This window comes from Sinocyclocheilus rhinocerous, unplaced genomic scaffold, assembly GCF_001515625.1.
Source record: "Sinocyclocheilus rhinocerous isolate Xijiao unplaced genomic scaffold, SAMN03320098_v1.1 scaffold82, whole genome shotgun sequence".
Taxonomy (NCBI): Eukaryota; Metazoa; Chordata; class Actinopteri; order Cypriniformes; family Cyprinidae; genus Sinocyclocheilus; species Sinocyclocheilus rhinocerous.
Genome location: NW_015644168.1, coordinates 344,908 through 363,756, shown reverse-complemented (window position 1 = coordinate 363,756; position 18,849 = coordinate 344,908). Strand labels below are relative to the sequence as shown.

At 36.8% G+C, this 18,849-nt stretch overlaps 1 protein-coding gene across 1 annotated transcript in view; it reads right to left on the bottom strand.

Moving 5' to 3' along the window:
• LOC107758040 (Wilms tumor protein homolog B-like) overlaps window positions 1–12,250 on the bottom strand; it is a 17,257-nt gene extending 5,007 nt beyond the window's left edge. Inside the window, exons 1-6 of the mRNA XM_016575681.1 lie at window positions 11,670–12,250; window positions 9,990–10,112; window positions 9,697–9,715; window positions 5,485–5,590; window positions 4,417–4,561; window positions 2,909–2,998 (exon numbers count right to left, since the gene is read on the bottom strand). Coding sequence (XP_016431167.1) covers window positions 2,909–2,998; window positions 4,417–4,561; window positions 5,485–5,590; window positions 9,697–9,715; window positions 9,990–10,112; window positions 11,670–12,048 — 862 coding nt within the window. The 5' untranslated portion in view covers window positions 12,049–12,250. The remainder of the gene's footprint in view (window positions 1–2,908; window positions 2,999–4,416; window positions 4,562–5,484; window positions 5,591–9,696; window positions 9,716–9,989; window positions 10,113–11,669) is intronic.
• Between the last annotated feature and the right edge of the window lie 6,599 nt (window positions 12,251–18,849).

Genomic DNA, 18,849 nt, shown 5'->3' with positions numbered 1-18,849 from the left:
CAGTGTTGCCAACTTAGCAATTTTGTTGCTAAATTTAGCAACTTTTCAGACTACCCTAGCAACTTTTTCTTCCAAAAGCACCTAGCAACAAATTTAGCTATTTTTAAATTTTATTTGGCTACTTTTAGCAACTTTTGATAAGTGGCTCAGACAATAAAAAGGCACACATTTTCCAACAAAATTACACAAAAAGAGGCAACCAAAGATGCCTAGCAGTACACAACATCACGTGAATTAAGTTATTGCTATTTGCAGTTATTTGATTTGATAATAATAATAATTTAATAATTGTTCATTTATGATGCACCTTGTTAGTAGCTTGTACCTGTGATTGTTGATCAGTTAGTACACTGTAAGAAAAATATCTAGAAAAATGGCAAAGGTACTAGTAATTTTCCAGGACATTATCCGTTATCCATTATCCATTGTAACCCTTTAACCGAAAACACTAAATACAATGCGTAATTTAAAATGCAGGTACAAAACCTGTGAAATCTTTTCTTAGAGTGTAGCATACTGACTACTAACACACTGCTTAAAACTATAATTGTTCAGAATGTGTAGTTTTACTAGTTTACTAGCTAATAAAAAACTTGTAATCATTCAAAAATGTGAGTGTTCAATAATTCAATGTTGTATGTAAAAATAGTTATTTATATTTTAAAATTACATTATGTAATTATATTATTTTACGAACAAATCTAAATTAACATATAAAAATTAAAATATGTAAAAAAAAACTTTTTATTTTTTGCTGCGATTTGATGTAGTGACACAATTTCGTGTCGTGTTACGTAATGACGTCATTGCGCAGTGACATCACAACGTCATTTAGCAACTTTTAGCAACAAATCGACCTTCCTTTAGCAACTTCCCCTGAAAATTAGTAGGCAACACTGATTTTTGGTCTGTTTTTCCAGAAGAGAAAGTTTTACATTCTGAAAGCTTTTAATGCTAAGTGCTTATAGTGTATATAACGTTTAAGAGTGAACTATAGCCTACTTAAAAATTAAAGGTTCCAAAAGGATTTTTTTTTTGCAGTGATGTCATACTGTAGAAGAGCCATTTTTAGTTTCCAAAAAAAGAATAAAGAACCTTTACTGTTATGAGTGTAGAATATTAATGACCTCAAAGCCCCATAACTGCTATATTTCTGTCCTGGAGTGTTTTGAAGAGAGACATGTCTAACCTGTGTGTCTGCGCTGGTGTCTCTTGAGTTGGTCAGATCTGGAAAACCTGCGGCCGCAGTCTGTGTAGTCACATTGGTAGGGCTTCTCACCTGTGTGTGACAGAAAATCACAATATGTGAACACGACTGTAGTCTCTGCCATTAACCAGTAGCCATTAACATGAAGCCTCCACAAGGGGGCGCAGTTTAAATTGAGCATTTATTTTGTTGTTATGCTCTGAGTGTCATAAATCATGGATTTATCTGTAAAACTGTACATGCCATGAGGTCACAGATTACTCACTCCAGATGTTTCTTAGTAATTCTGGTGATTCTTGTGCAACTGAGAGGAGGCCCTTACAAATAATTTACTATGGTAACATTATTTCCACCAAAATAGAGATATACTAACTGGTATTACTGGTATTAACACAAGTGTGTTCAAAAGAAATTAAAAAAGACTGGAAGACTCCAACAGCAGATCCCATATTAATTTTATATCAAATTTCCAGCAATGAACATTTACATTTATTCATTTAACAGACGCTTGATTTACAATGCAGTTTCTGTCTTCTAATTAACTTTAACTCACAACAAGCTATGCATTTGTTATAGAATTTATTCATCTTTGTTATCATTAGTATGCTCAGGTCCATTTAATAATATTTCTTTTTTACAAAATTGTAATAATGTATTAGTAAATGTTGAAATGAACAATAACTAAGATTCACAAATGCTTTAGAAGTATTTTCATTATATTCAGTAGTATATAGCTACCTAATGTTAATACCTAAAGTAATAATAATAGTCCTGCACTGACTCATGTTTACTGTAAAGTGTCTTCTTCAGGGTGTGGCTTTTCTTTCTTTGATTAGATGAGACTTGTTGATCAGTTAGTACACTGTAAGAAAAATATCTAGAAAAATGGCAAAGGTACTAGTAATTTTCCAGGACATTATCCGTTATCCATTATCCATTGTAACCCTTTAACCGAAAACACTAAATACAATGCGTAATTTAAAATGCAGGTACAAAACCTGTGAAATCTTTTCTTAGAGTGTAGCATACTGACTACTAACACACTGCTTAAAACTATAATTGTTCAGAATGTGTAGTTTTACTAGTTTACTAGCTAATAAAAAACTTGTAATCATTCAAAAATGTGAGTGTTCAATAATTCAATGTTGTATGTAAAAATAGTTATTTATATTTTAAAATTACATTATGTAATTATATTATTTTACGAACAAATCTAAATTAACATATAAAAATTAAAATATGTAAAAAAAAACTTTTTATTTTTTGCTGCGATTTGATGTAGTGACACAATTTCGTGTCGTGTTACGTAATGACGTCATTGCGCAGTGACATCACAACGTCATTTAGCAACTTTTAGCAACAAATCGACCTTCCTTTAGCAACTTCCCCTGAAAATTAGTAGGCAACACTGATTTTTGGTCTGTTTTTCCAGAAGAGAAAGTTTTACATTCTGAAAGCTTTTAATGCTAAGTGCTTATAGTGTATATAACGTTTAAGAGTGAACTATAGCCTACTTAAAAATTAAAGGTTCCAAAAGGATTTTTTTTTTGCAGTGATGTCATACTGTAGAAGAGCCATTTTTAGTTTCCAAAAAAAGAATAAAGAACCTTTACTGTTATGAGTGTAGAATATTAATGACCTCAAAGCCCCATAACTGCTATATTTCTGTCCTGGAGTGTTTTGAAGAGAGACATGTCTAACCTGTGTGTCTGCGCTGGTGTCTCTTGAGTTGGTCAGATCTGGAAAACCTGCGGCCGCAGTCTGTGTAGTCACATTGGTAGGGCTTCTCACCTGTGTGTGACAGAAAATCACAATATGTGAACACGACTGTAGTCTCTGCCATTAACCAGTAGCCATTAACATGAAGCCTCCACAAGGGGGCGCAGTTTAAATTGAGCATTTATTTTGTTGTTATGCTCTGAGTGTCATAAATCATGGATTTATCTGTAAAACTGTACATGCCATGAGGTCACAGATTACTCACTCCAGATGTTTCTTAGTAATTCTGGTGATTCTTGTGCAACTGAGAGGAGGCCCTTACAAATAATTTACTATGGTAACATTATTTCCACCAAAATAGAGATATACTCCAGAGGTAAACTGGTATTAACACAAGTGTGTTCAAAAGAAATTAAAAAAGACTGGAAGACTCCAACAGCCTCTTACACAGATCCCATATTGATCCGTTTTACTGTAATATTGTAACCGAGACTACGGCCACCATGGTTTTCTGTCATAAAAATCTAATTAATTTTATATCAGATTTCCAGCAATGAACATTTACATTTATTCATTTAACAGACGCTTGATTTACAATGCAGTTTCTGTCTTCTAATTAACTTTAACTCACAACAAGCTATGCATTTGTTACAGAATTTATTCATCTTTGTTATCATTAGTATGCTCAGGTCTATTTAATAATATTACTTTTTTACAAAATTGTAATAATGTATTAGTAAATGTTGAAATTAACAATAACTTAAGATTCACAAATGCTTTAGAAGTATTTTCATTATATTCAGTATTATATAGCTACCTAATGTTAACAAATGAAACATTAATGTAACTTTGTGTAAACCTTAATGCCACTTGAAGCTATTACCCATTTTTCTAATGTTTTCCAAGTAATAATAATAGTCCTGCACTGACTCATGTTTACTGTAAAGTGTCTTCTTCAGGGTGTGGCTTTTCTTTCTTTGATTAGATGAGACAGTACAAAACCTTTGCCACCTAAGTGACCCCATGTTTACTTTTCGAGGAGTGTGTGTGCCTGCGTGCGTGTGTGTGTGAGTAAACGTGTGTGTGTGTGTGTGTGTGTGTGTGTGTGTGTTGATTCATGGTTGTGAATAATGGTTGTTATCAGACTCACTCTGTCACTAGAATAAAGTCAGACATTCCTGAGTGCTGGAATTCAAATGTCCAGGGACCTGATCTCATGAATTTATGTTTCTGAGTGATGGAGACATTTTCACATGTTCTAATTTAATTCCCTGCCATTAACTTCTCTTATTGGAGGTCTGAAAAAATAGATCCCCCCATGATTTATGACTTTGTTATGCATGTTGCATAACACTGTAAATCTTACCTGCTGCTTTTTAAGAGAGAAAAAAATCTCAATCTAGACTATAAAAGCAGTTTGGATTGTTTGTGACCCCAAAATGAAACTGGAAACTTTTTTTGTTTTTTTGTAACGTCCACATATGTCTCACCTGTGTGTTTCCTGCCGTGCATCTGCAGGTGGGACAGTTTGAAGTATCTCTTACTGCAGCCGGGGTAAGAACACATGAAAGGCCGTTTCTCACTGCTCTCTGATGATTTAATGGAGGGAGCGATGCCTGGTACTCTCCGCACATCCTGGAGAAAGAAAAATAAAAACAGGATAATTGGCAATCAACAAACTCTATTTGCCAATTCTTCTGCACTTCTGAGCCTCTGTTTGTTTTAACTTCTGCGTTACCAAACCCCAGATGAGTTCTGCATCTGAACAAACCCTCTTATCTTGTGGCCTGTTAAATATCAATTTAGCTTTTAAAAGCCTTTAGAGGAAAGCTTTAAACTAAAGTTATAAACATACATACGTGCACACTATTCTCTGGACAGTATCAGCTTTCTCAAGCTCTGATGGATGTTGATTCAGGCCATACAAACACTACAGACTGAAGCAGTAGCTATGTTTCCATCACTGTATTTTTATGCACATTTTGAAGTGATGAAAATGACAAATTTCGGAAAAAAAATAAATCCTTTTAATTCGCAAAAAAGTTTTTATGCTCACTTGAGGTGGTTTTTAACTTGTGTGAAAAGGGTTCAAGTGACTTTGTGCGATGGGACAGCATCTGAAATGTTGTTATGGTTATTCTTAAATACCTGAGCAAAGTCTGTCGTCAAAGTATTTCTGTATAATCGTCTCACAGAACTGTATCCACCTCCGAAAGCAATGACCGCTTTTTTTGTGTTTCGTCTGCTCGCTCTGAGGCACAGTTAATTTATTATATATGGAAATTATTATATTCTGTGGCTTCTCCTACAGGGTCAGAAAGCTCTCAGATTTCATCAAAAATATCTTCAATTGTGTTCCGAAGATGAACGAAGATCTTACGGGTTTAGAACGACATGGGGATGAGTTATTAATTACAGAATTTTCATTTCTGGGTGAACGATCCCTTTAATTACAACGCACTTTGTGGTTATATTATAGTGAGAATCCAGTCTGTGTGTGCACAGGTAAAATGGATATGTGTATGAGTTTGTCGCTGTGTTTGAGTGTGTGTACCCACCTGTACTCCTCTGAACACACCATGTGTGTGTATGTGATACTGAGTGCTGCAGTTGTACACCAGCGGAGCTCCTGCAGACGCTTCGGCCTCATAACCACCACTGTGACTGGACACAAAGACAGAGAGTAGTTACACATAACTGCAGTTATTCATAACTGGCAGATAAAACAAAACCGCTCACAGAGAGACTTCTCAAACAGAGCTGACATATTATCTAGTGCAATGTAAATATGACCCTATAACCTATATAAGATTCTCAGAAAAGACAGATTTGGACATGTCTTCATAGCTCTGCTATATATGAATCAGCTTTTCCTCCTTATTAACAAAAGGATGTTGTTATATCTAAAAATAACTGTGTAAAACAGCCTCAACTGTCATAAATGATAGCAAGGGGGGACTGTTAGTCTGGAAGGGGATTTGTAGTGTGGGCAGTAACGGATGAAGAGCTGAAGACCTATAAAGCTTTTTCTTTGTCCGACTCACTTCACATCTCAAACTACACAATCAGCCATTGCTGCTCCAGTCCTCCCACAGCCCAACCATTCATCCGTTCAGTAGATAAACACCCTGTTGTCATGGCATTGGGGTGAGGAAGGTGGATACCAAATCTTTTATCTGGACAGCCGGCATAAATATTCTGTCCAGCGTCCCAGTCACCTACTCATCTGTCTATAGACAAGCACACATTCACTCAATCACTAAAAAACAACACTAAATTGGCAAAATGCTTTGGGACTTCCCCCCTGCCCCTCAGCTAGTCTACATCTCTTCGTTTCAACATCTCTCTGTCTTTCTCTCACACACAAAAACATGCTACCCTGGACTGCCCCTTCAACACATCCAAGGTCAGACACTCTATCTGGGTTGGACTGGTTGACTGAGCAGGATCCATTCCTATCTCCTCTGCTGTCACCACAGCATAATTCATGCTCCTACTTCACTCTGTACTTTTGTTTCAAAGTGCTGTGTCACATCAGAGGACTGTGAGGCCTTCCTTCAAATCACACACTAATTAGAATAGGGCAGAGAAGACGAGAAGAAGATGAGAAGAAGATGAGAAGAGAGGTGAGGGGGTGTAAAAATAATATGGGCTGTCTTTCTGTCCTTCTTAAAGACAGGAAAGTTTTGTAAGGAAAGGAAAGGAAAGGAAGCAAAAACATGGGAACAGTCAAAGAGGAAAGGAAAGGAAGCAAAAACAGTCAAAAAGGAAAGGAAAGGAAAGGAGATAGTTCTTTGTCTTGAACAATTTTATCACCCAGAGAGGAAAATTCTGTCATCATTTAATCTGCCTCATGTCTGTCTTTCTTCTGTGGAAGACAAACTGATTTGTTTGACGTCTTCAGAAGTTTCCGGCGACAAGTAGTTTTACATCCACAATGAAAGTACAAATTCTGTGCAACTTGACATAATCACAATCAAAATAAGCTCAAGATCTGTGTTTTCAATGTCTCAGAGATTGTTTAACATTTGAAAATTCAGACAGCCATAAAAATTATTATTCTAATTATTTATAGTTAAATAATAATATAATATAATATAATATAATATAATATAATATAATAATTATCAGAAAATAAAGTAGTTGGTGGTGGTGTTTCATTATTACTTTATGATTGGTTGCCATATTGCTTTCCAATAAATTGTAAATAAAGTGTTTCAAAATGCAAGAGACCGTTTCTAGGCCAAACACTGGTGAAAATAAGGTGGAATTTCCCTTTTCGCTCCCCTCTAATCTTACTTTATTGGCAAGAAATGGAGGTTTGTGAGGTCACCGGAACACACTGCAACAGAACCAGGCTGATGCAAGCGAGTGAGTTTGTTTGAGTGAGTGTATTTTCTTGTGATGGTTTCCAAAAGCACTCGGAGCTCCAGACAGCAAGGGCAATAGCGGGGATGCTGCGATCACGTCTTATCAAAACTGGATGCCTTATTTCGGGTTCTGTGATCTCCTTTTCTCTAAACAACATGAGAGCAGTATTCGAAGAATGCACACTAATTCCTGTGTCACTGATGAAAAGCTACATTTCTCTTTAACTGCATCTTCTTCTTCACCTTTCTTTTAAGGAATATTTGATCCTAAAATGAATATCGTCATTAATTTATTGTTGGTCCATACAATGTATGTGCTATATTAAAAGTCGTGTGATGTACACTTGAAATGTATGCTGCCTTTCAAAAATTTCTTTTGAAAGAAATTGATACTTTTATTTAGCAGAGATGCATTCAATTGATCAAAAGTGACAGTAAAGATATATAGTGTAACAAAACAATTTATTTCAAAAAATGCTGTTCTTCTTAACTTATATATCATTGTTTCCACAAAATATATATAATCATTTTCACAAAAATATTAAGCAGTACAACTGTTTTCAACACTGATAATAATCAGAAATGTTTCCTGAGCAGCAAATTAGCATATTAGGATGATTTCTGAAGGATCATGTGACACTGAAGACTGGAGTAATGATGCTGAAAATTCAGCTTTGCATCACAGGAATAAATTGCATTTGAAAATATATTCAAATTAAAATATTTATTTTAAATGAAAATAATATTTCAAAAACTTTTGAAAACTATAATTTTGAATGGTAGTGTAAATTGTTATATGCTGATATTCTGGTTTCCTCGCCTCATAATAAAGTTCATTTTTTGAATACATAACTCTTTCTCTCTGTCCTCTCATGTCTCTGGGGAGGGCCAGGCAGAGAAGGGAAGAGGAATTTGGAGGAAACGGGCAGTAGATCACTGTGAGTGTATTTTGGCCTGCTGAGAGCTGCTGTGCAGTTCTTAACCTCTGTGCAGACAGCAAGACTCACTGCAGACTTACTCAGGATTTATCTGAGCCATCCAGACTGGGCCTCACTGACACTCAATTCAGTCACTCAGAAACCAGAGGGGGCTGTGCCACAGCGAAGTCACAAATCAGCAATATACATATTTTACTTCTTACACTAATTAATGCGCCTTTTTAAAAAACGTTCCGAGTTCAATACAAGTTCAGCTCTATCAACAGCATATATGACGTGCTGTTAATTACACGGAAAATAAACCGTAAAAACGGTATTTAGTGTGACACATACAATGGAGATCTATGGGGAAAAGCATTGCACTGGAATAAGCATTACAAAATACACGCTGTGTAACAATTTAACAATTATTTCAACCAAATATCAACAACTATCTGAATAGTTTTAGCATGTTAATGGACTGGGCTTTGGGAGACTAGATCTGCTATGCTGCTCTGATGAGCCAGTATGGACTTTTTACTGCCAATAAATAGACCGATTGTGAGCATGTAAGATATGCTGCTGCTGCTGCTGCATGAATAAATTAGAGTAATGCAGATACATTAAATATTGTTGTTCAGCATGAGAAAAAGGACGCCATATTGATGTGCGCATGCGCAGTTAGCCCTGGTAGGACAATCTGACAGGTAGGATAAAATGTCAGGACACCGGTCCTTGATTCTGATTGGCTGAGCCACGTTCTAAGCTGTTGTAAATTATTCGGCAACCACTTTGTTGCAACCACAACTGATTCTGAGGAACTACATTGTTTGGTGGAAGAATAATGTTTTTATTAATATCATTACACTTTATTTGCTCTGTTTTATTTTGTGAAACCTTACTACGTATATGGAATAACCGTTTTATAAAAGCAATAAACCCAGTGAAGCCATGGTTTACAGTGAATTTATAACAGCGTTGTGCCTAACAACACCCCTTAGCTGTTATAAATTCACTGTAAACCACGGCTTCTTGGGGCTTATTGCTTTAGTATACCATGGCCATGCAGTTCTAATATTTAAAACATAACAGACTATATTAAAGGAGCCATGAAACTGAAAATCAAAATGTCCTTCATATTTAGAGGCTACTCTACAATAAAAACATACTGCAAGTTCACTTGCCTCTCTGAAAGAGGCAACACCCCTTGAAATGTGTGTTCATGACAGAGAGTGAAAATGAGGATAGAAAATTATCATCCTTACAAATATTTGAACTTTTTTTTTTTTTTTGATGCAAAAAACTTTATAAGCTAACCTCTAGAAACATAATAGATCTGAAAATGCATTCAATGACCCATTTAAAGCCTGTTTATTTTAAATAATTTTAAGTCATCTTGGAAACTCCTTGGAAGTTTGCTGAGGCCCCTGACCCCTTTAATTAATAATATATTATCATCAAGTACAGTTTTTTTTTTTTATACTTGTAAGATTTGAAGTACACTAGAAGTGCACAATCAATACAATTCAGCACACTTCTTTTTCACAAGGGAGTGCAAAGAATTTAAAGGTGAAGTGCGTGATATTCGTAGCTCCGCCTACAGGCTCACCCCATTGGCTGAATCTGTGTTGCTGTGTCAGACTGGTCAGGATGCTCAAACAAACTGTATTTACACTGTACATGGAAATCAACCTGCAAATGGTTAACTTTTGCATCATCATTTATTCAAAGGCATTTACTGCTTTATATGCCACACTGAGAATATATTTTCCTTACCCATGGTGCTTTGGGGGGACATGGGGTCCTCATGTTTGAAGGTATTGATGGGGAATGGTGGAGTGTGGTGAGCAGGTGTGTGTCCGTAATTGGGAGCTCCATCTAATGCTCCTGTACCATAACCTGAGAGAAAGAAACAAAGAAAAACAGAGAACGAATGAGTGATTTTGTTCTCAGTGAAATCCACCTTTTCTCACTGAATGCATCTCAGCTGACTCTATTCTTCCTGTTGAAGAATTGTGCATTGTTCTTTGTTTACAAGTGCTAAAAATGTTCTAATGCAAGTCAAATCATTTGAAAATGACCTAATATAAACATAGAAAAGGTTTCACTAATACTCCTGGAAAAAATGCATTAAATATACATCTCTCTCCAACAGACTTATAATTAATCTGGTGCGTAAACCCGCTTGAGACCAATAAGCTCATGCAATGAATCAAGTTGTCGCTGTGACTTTTCCTAAAGTTAATCTAATGATAAATTGCAGAAGTCGATATGGAAATCTTTGTACTGTACTGCGCATCTAAGCACACTAACATCAGACATTTGTGTTGTGAGCTCTCAGATTTAAAGGAGAGAAGCTCTTGAGGATGTTCACAGTGCTGTAAATCATCAACACAAAGAAAACGGGAATGCTAGATTGCAGAGAGAGACACCGCGTGAGACTTATTTTGCATGTGCAATAAAGTCCAATCTTAATGAGCCATTGAGCTATAACATTACAGGAAAATGGCATTTCATGCTCTAAACTTTAAGACCATTTTTTAATAAACACATTATCTCCAGAAAGTTTGCTATATTTATTTGGTTGGTTGGTTGGTTTAATGGAAAATACTGCTTTAATCCTTTAAGAAACATTTGAATCTAGTTTTGTTTAGAACATCAGCAGTCAGAGCATCAATATTCTGGTTTCCCAAATGTTTTAAAGAGGTCAGAAGTGCACCTTCAAGTTCCAGGACGTCTATCAAAGCTGACGCAGCAGATATAAAAACCTTTATGCAGAATTCCATTTCATTAAAGCATCTCAAAGTGAGCACAATGGACAAATATATATATGTTGGCAGAATAGTCGGCTGTATTTTTCACATTCAAATCAAAAAGTATTTGATTTTCCTTGGTTATCAGATACTATGAATCATATTCAAGGATATTTCACTTCTATATGTCTATGTGAATCTTTTTTATCGTCTATCTATTTAATCAAGTAAACTACTGATGTACTCTGCAAGTCATTTAATAATAAATCCATGTTTAACTGTGAATATGGTGGTTATTTTATATATAACATATGATTAAAAATAACTTAAGAATTAAAATAATTATAATTTGTATAATTTCATTTAATGTATAATTACATGTAGTATTATTATTATATTTATAATAAAATATAAAAATAATTTTTTTAAATAAGTATAACATTACTATTTAATTCAAATGCATAATTAATGCACTTTTCAGAAGTAATCATTTGAGAATGACAAGAGATCCTCTATAAATAATTTGGCATCAACAGCTCCGTAACTTTACAATCACACACCAGCTTAATGCAAAACCTCAAACATCTCGTGTCAACTCTGAAGTTTGGTGTTCTTTATGACAGCAGAGACAAACGGAGAAAAAGATTTTGTGGTTCATAACAGAGAGACTGTGAGGCACGAGCGGGATGGTCGGCTGTCTCACCCTGGGTGCGCGGGGCAGGAGGGCTGTCCATGCAGCCTGGCAGATAAGGCCCGCTGGAGAACATCCTGCTCTGGCTGGACGGAGAATCAGCAAACGCCCCGTGCATCCCCATGAGCTGCCCCGAGAAGTGCACGGTGAAGGCCCCCAAACCGCAGTGCGGATCCTCGTGAGGGTCTGCGGGCCCCCAGCCCGGCTCCTGTTTGATGAAGGAGTGGGAGGGAAGAGATCCATACGGGGAGGCAGGGTGAAAGTCCAGCATCGGTCCCCACTGCGGAGCTCCGCCGACAGGCAGGGAACAGTTTGCGTTCGGGACCGCTGGAAGCAGGGCGCTCAGGTCTCTGACATCCGATCCCATCAGGCCACAAGTCTCTGTCAGCATTTAGGAGGATTTTCTTTGTTGCAACACCCTTGAATATCTGCAGACTAGATTTCAAGAAGAACCTGCGCTCAAAGCTACAGGAAAAATCTAAATCTCAAAGAAAAGAGCTCGAAGAGGTCCTAGCAGTCCAGCGGAATGCACGTTTATCTGCTTCTGAGATGGAAAGCGTGTTTGGAGAAACGCATGGGAGAGTTTGAGCAGGAGTAACTTCACTCTTGTACATTTGTCTGGGTCTGTCAGCTCTAAAAACCACCCCACCATCTCCAGAGGAGGAGTCAGAGCTCGGGGTTGTGAAAAAAGTCACTTCTTCTTTACCTTACTCATCTTTTACTTGAACAGTACTTTCAGTCCTCTTCTGACTAATGCCTGGACGTGTGTGCATGAATATGAGTGTGTGGGTGTTTGTTTGTTGTTTAGTTAGCATGAAACCTAATTGTGTAAATGATGTTCCTCAGAGAACTTACTTTATTAAAAGACTTAATTTTCACTCAAATGTTTATTTTATTAAAGTTTTAAAAGTGACACTTTTAAAAAATAAAGGTTTTTTATTGGCATTGACGGTTCCATGAAGAACCTTTCAAATCCATGGAAACATCCATTGCACAAAATGTTCTTTATAGTTGAAAAAAAAAAAAAAAAAACATTGTTCTTTTAAGAGCTATTCATCCATATTCAAAATGGTTATTCTATGGCAACGCTGTGAAAACACCCTTTTTGAACATTTATTTAATAAGTATGTATAATAAGCACACTCGTTTCACCATTTGCCTTTCCTTTGGATCTCAAATGTAAGTGCATTATATGTTTAGAGTGTACTGAAATTAATACAGATAAGGGTCTCCAACTGAAGTGTTGACACTGTGTTCTCTGTGGGGAAGTATAAATGAGTGCTATCTTAGGGATTTGTGCTGTCAGAGTGAAGATTCAATTAAGCTGATGGATGTGCATTGGGATTGGGCAACACTTTTGTGAAATACCAGCACCGTCTGTTGCCTGTTTGAAAAAACATGTGAATGAAAGGCAAAAGGGGAATTTTTAATTTTGTTAGTAAAAACTTGATGCTGACTCTAATATGACATCTAAACATTTAACCCTTCTGCGGTCTTTGGTCACTTCTGACTGGAGAATTTAACATTTTGAATTTTTTAAAATCGTAGCTTTACCGGAATGGTACGAAACTTGGTATGTGAAAACAATTTGAGGGCATGATTTGAAAAAGCTAAGTGGTTGTAAAAAAAAAAAAAAAAAAAAGTCACATTCATGGTCATTCAAAAAAAAGTAGTCACATTCATACAGCAACTGTATGTTTCTTAACCTTGAAATATCAGTTTCAAAGTCATTCTGGTGGTACACTGATTTCTAATTAGGTGCATTGCTGTTGTTACTTTCACACACTTCCCTCTAGTGATGGGTGCTTTCGAAGCACTGCTTCGTGAAGCTTCGAAACTTTTGTGAATCATTTGTTTTAAAACAGTGGTTCGGAGCGCGTATCAAACTGCCAAAGTCCCGTGATTTCAGTAAACTGTTTCAAAACGTTTCGAAATTTCAATGGTTCATCGTTGGGGGGGGCGAACTACTGAAGTACTACTGAAGTAGCCCCCCAGCGGCGAACTACTGAACCAGCGTCTATGGTTTTTACCTGATCTCGGATCAGTTTCATCAATTTGTTGATGTATGCACATATTATACAGACACTTCACATTTTATGGTATTTTATTATTTTATAGCATTTAATGTATTATACTTTAAATAAAACATTTGCAATGGGTTTTTAAAAGCTGTTTTTAAGCATGTTTTAGTCCGAGTTTTTGTTGAATTTACACAATGTTTGGAGCGCTTCGAAACTGTGAATCGTTTTGCGAAGCAATTGGTTCAGTTGATTCGAAGCTTTGACAAGGTTCGTTTCTCCCATCACTACTTCCCTCAAATGTGTGTTCTGGAAGTATGTAGGTTTGGCGAACTGGTACGAAATTCCGCGAAAAGGACAGATTGCTTTACGGCAGCAACAAATGCGCGTGTAGAGATCCACTGGAATTATGAAATTAATTCCACTCGCTTAACTGTAGGGGGCTCCAACGTCGCAAAGATACTCAAAAGTACATATAGTTGCTTTAAAACCACAATTAAATCAAAACGGACAGAATTAAACGTTTTTTAATTCATGTGCCCTCGTTAGCTTTAATCAAAATAACCTCCCCTCCCTCTTGCAAAGACATCTCTTCTCTGATGATGTGTTCACCAGCACAAGGGCCTACTTTTTTTCTTGTTCAATAAACCGTTTCACTCGGATATATGTCACAATAGGGAAGAAAAGACTATCTCAACTTCCTTTTCACACCGGCTTTAACATAACAGTTTTTTTTTTTCAGTTGCAGCTAGTCAGTCTCACAGGTCCTGATCTCCAGCTGGAACACTCCACAGTCTCCTGGAACCAATTACTCAGGATATGTCTCAATTTGTTCTGGGCTTAGGTTCAGTCCAAATGAAGAGTGACATAAAGTGATGATGATGATGATGATGATGGTGGTGGTCTTTTGAAGAAGGGTCAGTCCAGTAGCCATCACCCCTTCTTTACCTCTTCACCCATGGACATCTGGAGTGCTGGTCTGAAAATGTAAATAACATCTCTGACCTCTGCTTGCTGAGAACTCTGGAGGTTGTGTGTGAGTGAGACAGAGTCCAGCAGAGCCGATTCCTCAATCCATGCATCATCTGCTTTATAACAGCCAAATATACTGGGGGAATTCCTCACTGAAGACCAGAAACCAGATTTCACATTGCATTTGTATACAATTCATTCAGCAATTCAGCAACCTTATTAAAGTTACAATGTGATGAACTGGCCATCCATCCAGGGTGTTTCCGAACTGAACTTATGCTGATTTTTCTTTTCATAATTGGGTAACTTTGCAACATCGAGACTGTCACTGAACTGTAGGCCTATCATATCTACTAAATTGAGCTGATTAATGATACTATTGCCTTAGAGCTGCTTTAGCTAAATTGAATTCATTTAATAACTGATGAACTTGGAACTTGGAAACACTGACAGTCATTGAACTAAATTGAATCAACACTGAACTAAATTGAGCTGAAAAATGAGAATTGTCTTTTGTAGAACTGCTTTACAGCTAAAAGTGCAGTCATTTCATAATCATTTAACTTTGCAACTCTTATTTTCTCATTTATTACTGTGAAGCTGCTTTGAAACCATGTGTATTGTATAAAGAGGTAAATAAATGTGACTTTACTCAAAAGCACTCAGAGGCCTACGATTAACTTCTGTTTTCATTTCTCAGGGAATAAATATGGCACTTTTGAATCGGCTCAAAGGGTTAGTTCACCCAAAAATGAATATTTGTCCATGTTTTACTCACCCTCAAGGCATCCTAGGTGTATATGACTTTCTTCTTTCAGTTGAATCCAATTGGAGTTATATTAAAAATTGTCCTGGCTCTTTCAAGCTTTATAATGGCATGGGCAGGTGTTTTTGTTCAACAGTCCAAAAGTAGTCAAATAAAACACGCACATCCATATTAAAACGAGCATCACACGACTCCGGGGGGTGAATAAAGGCCTCCTGTAGCAAATCAATAAGTTTTTGTAAGACAAAAATCCATATTTAAAACGATATAAACACCTTTTTCTCACTTCTGCTAACTGTCGTAGGCGGAAGCATATGCGTAGCGTAAGCGCCGGTGATTAGTGACGAGCACGGAAGCGTGACGGAGAGAGAACAAAACAAAACACCAGTCACGAATCAGAAGAACAAACCTTTGGTAAAGTAAGGAAACTTTACTTCCTTTGCTTCTGTAAACAAACTTTGGTTTTCGCGAGACTCACACACGCATGCGCTGCGCCTACGTCCTACGTCATCCGCCGGAAAGGCAGTCTCTCATGAACACGCGTACGACAGTTAGCGTAAGTTACACAAAACTGTTTATATCGTTTTAAATATGGATTTTTTTTTTTACAAGAACGCATCAATTCGCTACAGGAGGCCTTTATTGACATCCCACCCCCCCAGAGCCGTGTGATGCGTATTTTAATATGGATGGATGCGCTTCATTTGACTACGTTTGGACTGTTGAATAAAAACACCTGCCCATGCCATTATAAAGCTTGAAAGAGCCAGGACCATTTTTAATATAACTTCGACTGACTGATTCATCTGAAAGAAGAAAGTCATATACACCTAGGATGGGGTGAGTAAAACATGGACTAATTTTCATTTTTGGATGAACTAACCCTTTAATAATATAACATTATGAATCAAGGTACAGGGTTAGTTCACCCAAAAATGAAAATTCTGTAATTAATAACTCACCCGCATGTCGTTCCGAACCTGTAAGACCTTCATCTTCGGAACACTAATTAATATATTTTTGATGGAATCCGAGAGCTTTCTGACCCTGCAGCAACGCAACTGACATGTTCAAGGCCCAAAAAGGTAGTAAGGACATCGTTAAAGTAGTCCATGTGACATTAGTGGTTCAACTGTAACACGACGCATGCGTGTGGTGCTGCTGATGCGTGGTACTGTCATGAATGCGCGTCGACTGACATGGAAGAGAAGAAATCATTGTATGAAGTCATTATTTTTGTTTTCATTGCGCACAAAAAGTATTCTCGTAGCTTCATGATATTATGGTTGAACCACTGATGTCACATGGACTATTTTAACAATGTCCTTACTACCTTTCTGGGCCTTGAACGTGTCAGTTGCGTTGCTGTATATGCAGGGTCAGAAAGCTCTTGGATTTCATCAAAAATATCCCAATTTGTGTTCTGAAGATGAACGAAGGTCTTATGGGGTTTGAAACGACATGAGGCTGAGTAATTCAATTCAATTCAAGTTTATTTGTATAGCACTTTTCACGATGCAAATCGTTGCAAAGCAGCTTTACAGAAAATTTAAGTTTCTACATTATATTTAGTAATAGCTTATCAGTGGTGACTATCTCAAGTTGATGTCCATATGGCAGGAATGTATGGTAAAAATCAAGCAGTTCGTTAATGTCATGTAATCAAACAGACGGTGAACACTATTAACAGCAATGATTATGTTGCGATCAAACTTATAGCAAAATTTGGTAGTTTTGTATGTTGTCTGAGGGTTGGCATCATCTGAGGTCTTCTGAGGGGTTGGCATCATCTCTTCTCAGGTGTTCGGTCATCTCAGGTCTTTGTAAGGGCTGGATCCAGACTGAAGCTTGTGTAATTCCCAGTTAGGAAACAGAGAAGGAAATAGAGAAAAATGAGCGTAGCTGCTGTTTCAACCAAACAAATATAATGTGTTCAACCCAAGCGAAAGAATGAAAATGTGCATTTGATCAGATGTAACTGAAGTACAAGGTTATGAGATACATTATGTGAATGCTTGGCTAAAGAGATGTGTCTTTAATCTAGATTTAAACAGAGAGAGTGTGTCTGAACACCGAACGTTATCAGGAAGGCTATTCCAGGGTTTGGGAGTTCACATTCATCCAAATGTGAAAAAGCTCTACCTCCTTTAGTAGACTTTGCTAATCTAGGAACTACCAAGAGTCCAGAGTTTTGCAACCTTAGGGAGCGGGATGGATTGTAGCGTGATTGAAGACTAGTTAGGTACGCAGGAGCTAAACCATTTAGGGCCTTAAAAGTAAGTAGTAATATTTTGTAACTGGTACGGAACTTAATAGGTATCCAGTGTAGAGATTGTAATATTGGGGTAATATGATCATATTTTCTTGACCTGGTAAGGACTCTAGCCGCTGCATTTTGGACTACCTGTAGCTTGTTTATTGAGGATGCAGGACAACCAGCTAGCAGTGCATTACAGTAGTCCAGTCTAGAGGTCATGAATGCATGAACTAGCTTTTCTGCATCAGAAACAGGTAACATGTTCCGTAACTTGGCAATTTTTCTAAGATGGAAGAATGCTGTTTTTGTAACATGGGAAATATGATTTTCAAAAGACAAGTTGCTGTCTAATATAACACCCAAATTTCTGAATGTAGAGGAAGTAACAGCACATCTGTCTAGAAGCAAATTGTAACCTACGAGATTCTGAGTACTGTCTTTTGGTCCAATAAGTAATATCTCGGTCTTATCCGAATTTAATAGGAGAAAATTATTGGTCATCCAGTCTTTTACATTTTTAACACACTGTTAGCTTAGATAATTTAGAAGTTACATCTGGTCTTGTTGAAACATATAGTTGAGTATCATCAGCATAACAATGGAAACTAATCCCTTATTCTCTTATAATATTACCAAGGGGCATCATGTATATTGAAAATAGCAGAGGGCCTAGGACAGATCCTTGTGGCACTCCATACTTTACTGGATTTAATTGAGATGATTCCCCGTTTAAATAGACAAAGTGATAGCGATCGGAAAGGTAGGATCTAAACCATCTTAAAGCCTGCCCTTGAATACCTGTATAGTTTTGTAATCAATCTATGAGTATGTCATGATCTATAGCGTTGAGCGCAGCACTAAGGTCAAGTAAAACTAGCAATGAGATGCAGCCTTGGTCTGACGCAAGAAGCAAGTCATTTGCAATTTTAACAAGTGCAGTTTCTGTGCTATGATTGGGCCTGAAACCTGACTGAAATTCTTTATAGATATCTTTTTTTTGCATGAAGTAATTAATAACAGAATTTCATTTTTGGGTGAACTATTTGGGTGATTTTTTAATTGGTTTTATAATAGCATTTAAAGATGTGCTGTAACATGAAAAATGTGCAAGCTGAAGTGTAACTGTGATAATATTCACCATGTAATACAGCCTCTCCTATTTTATTGCTTAATTAAACT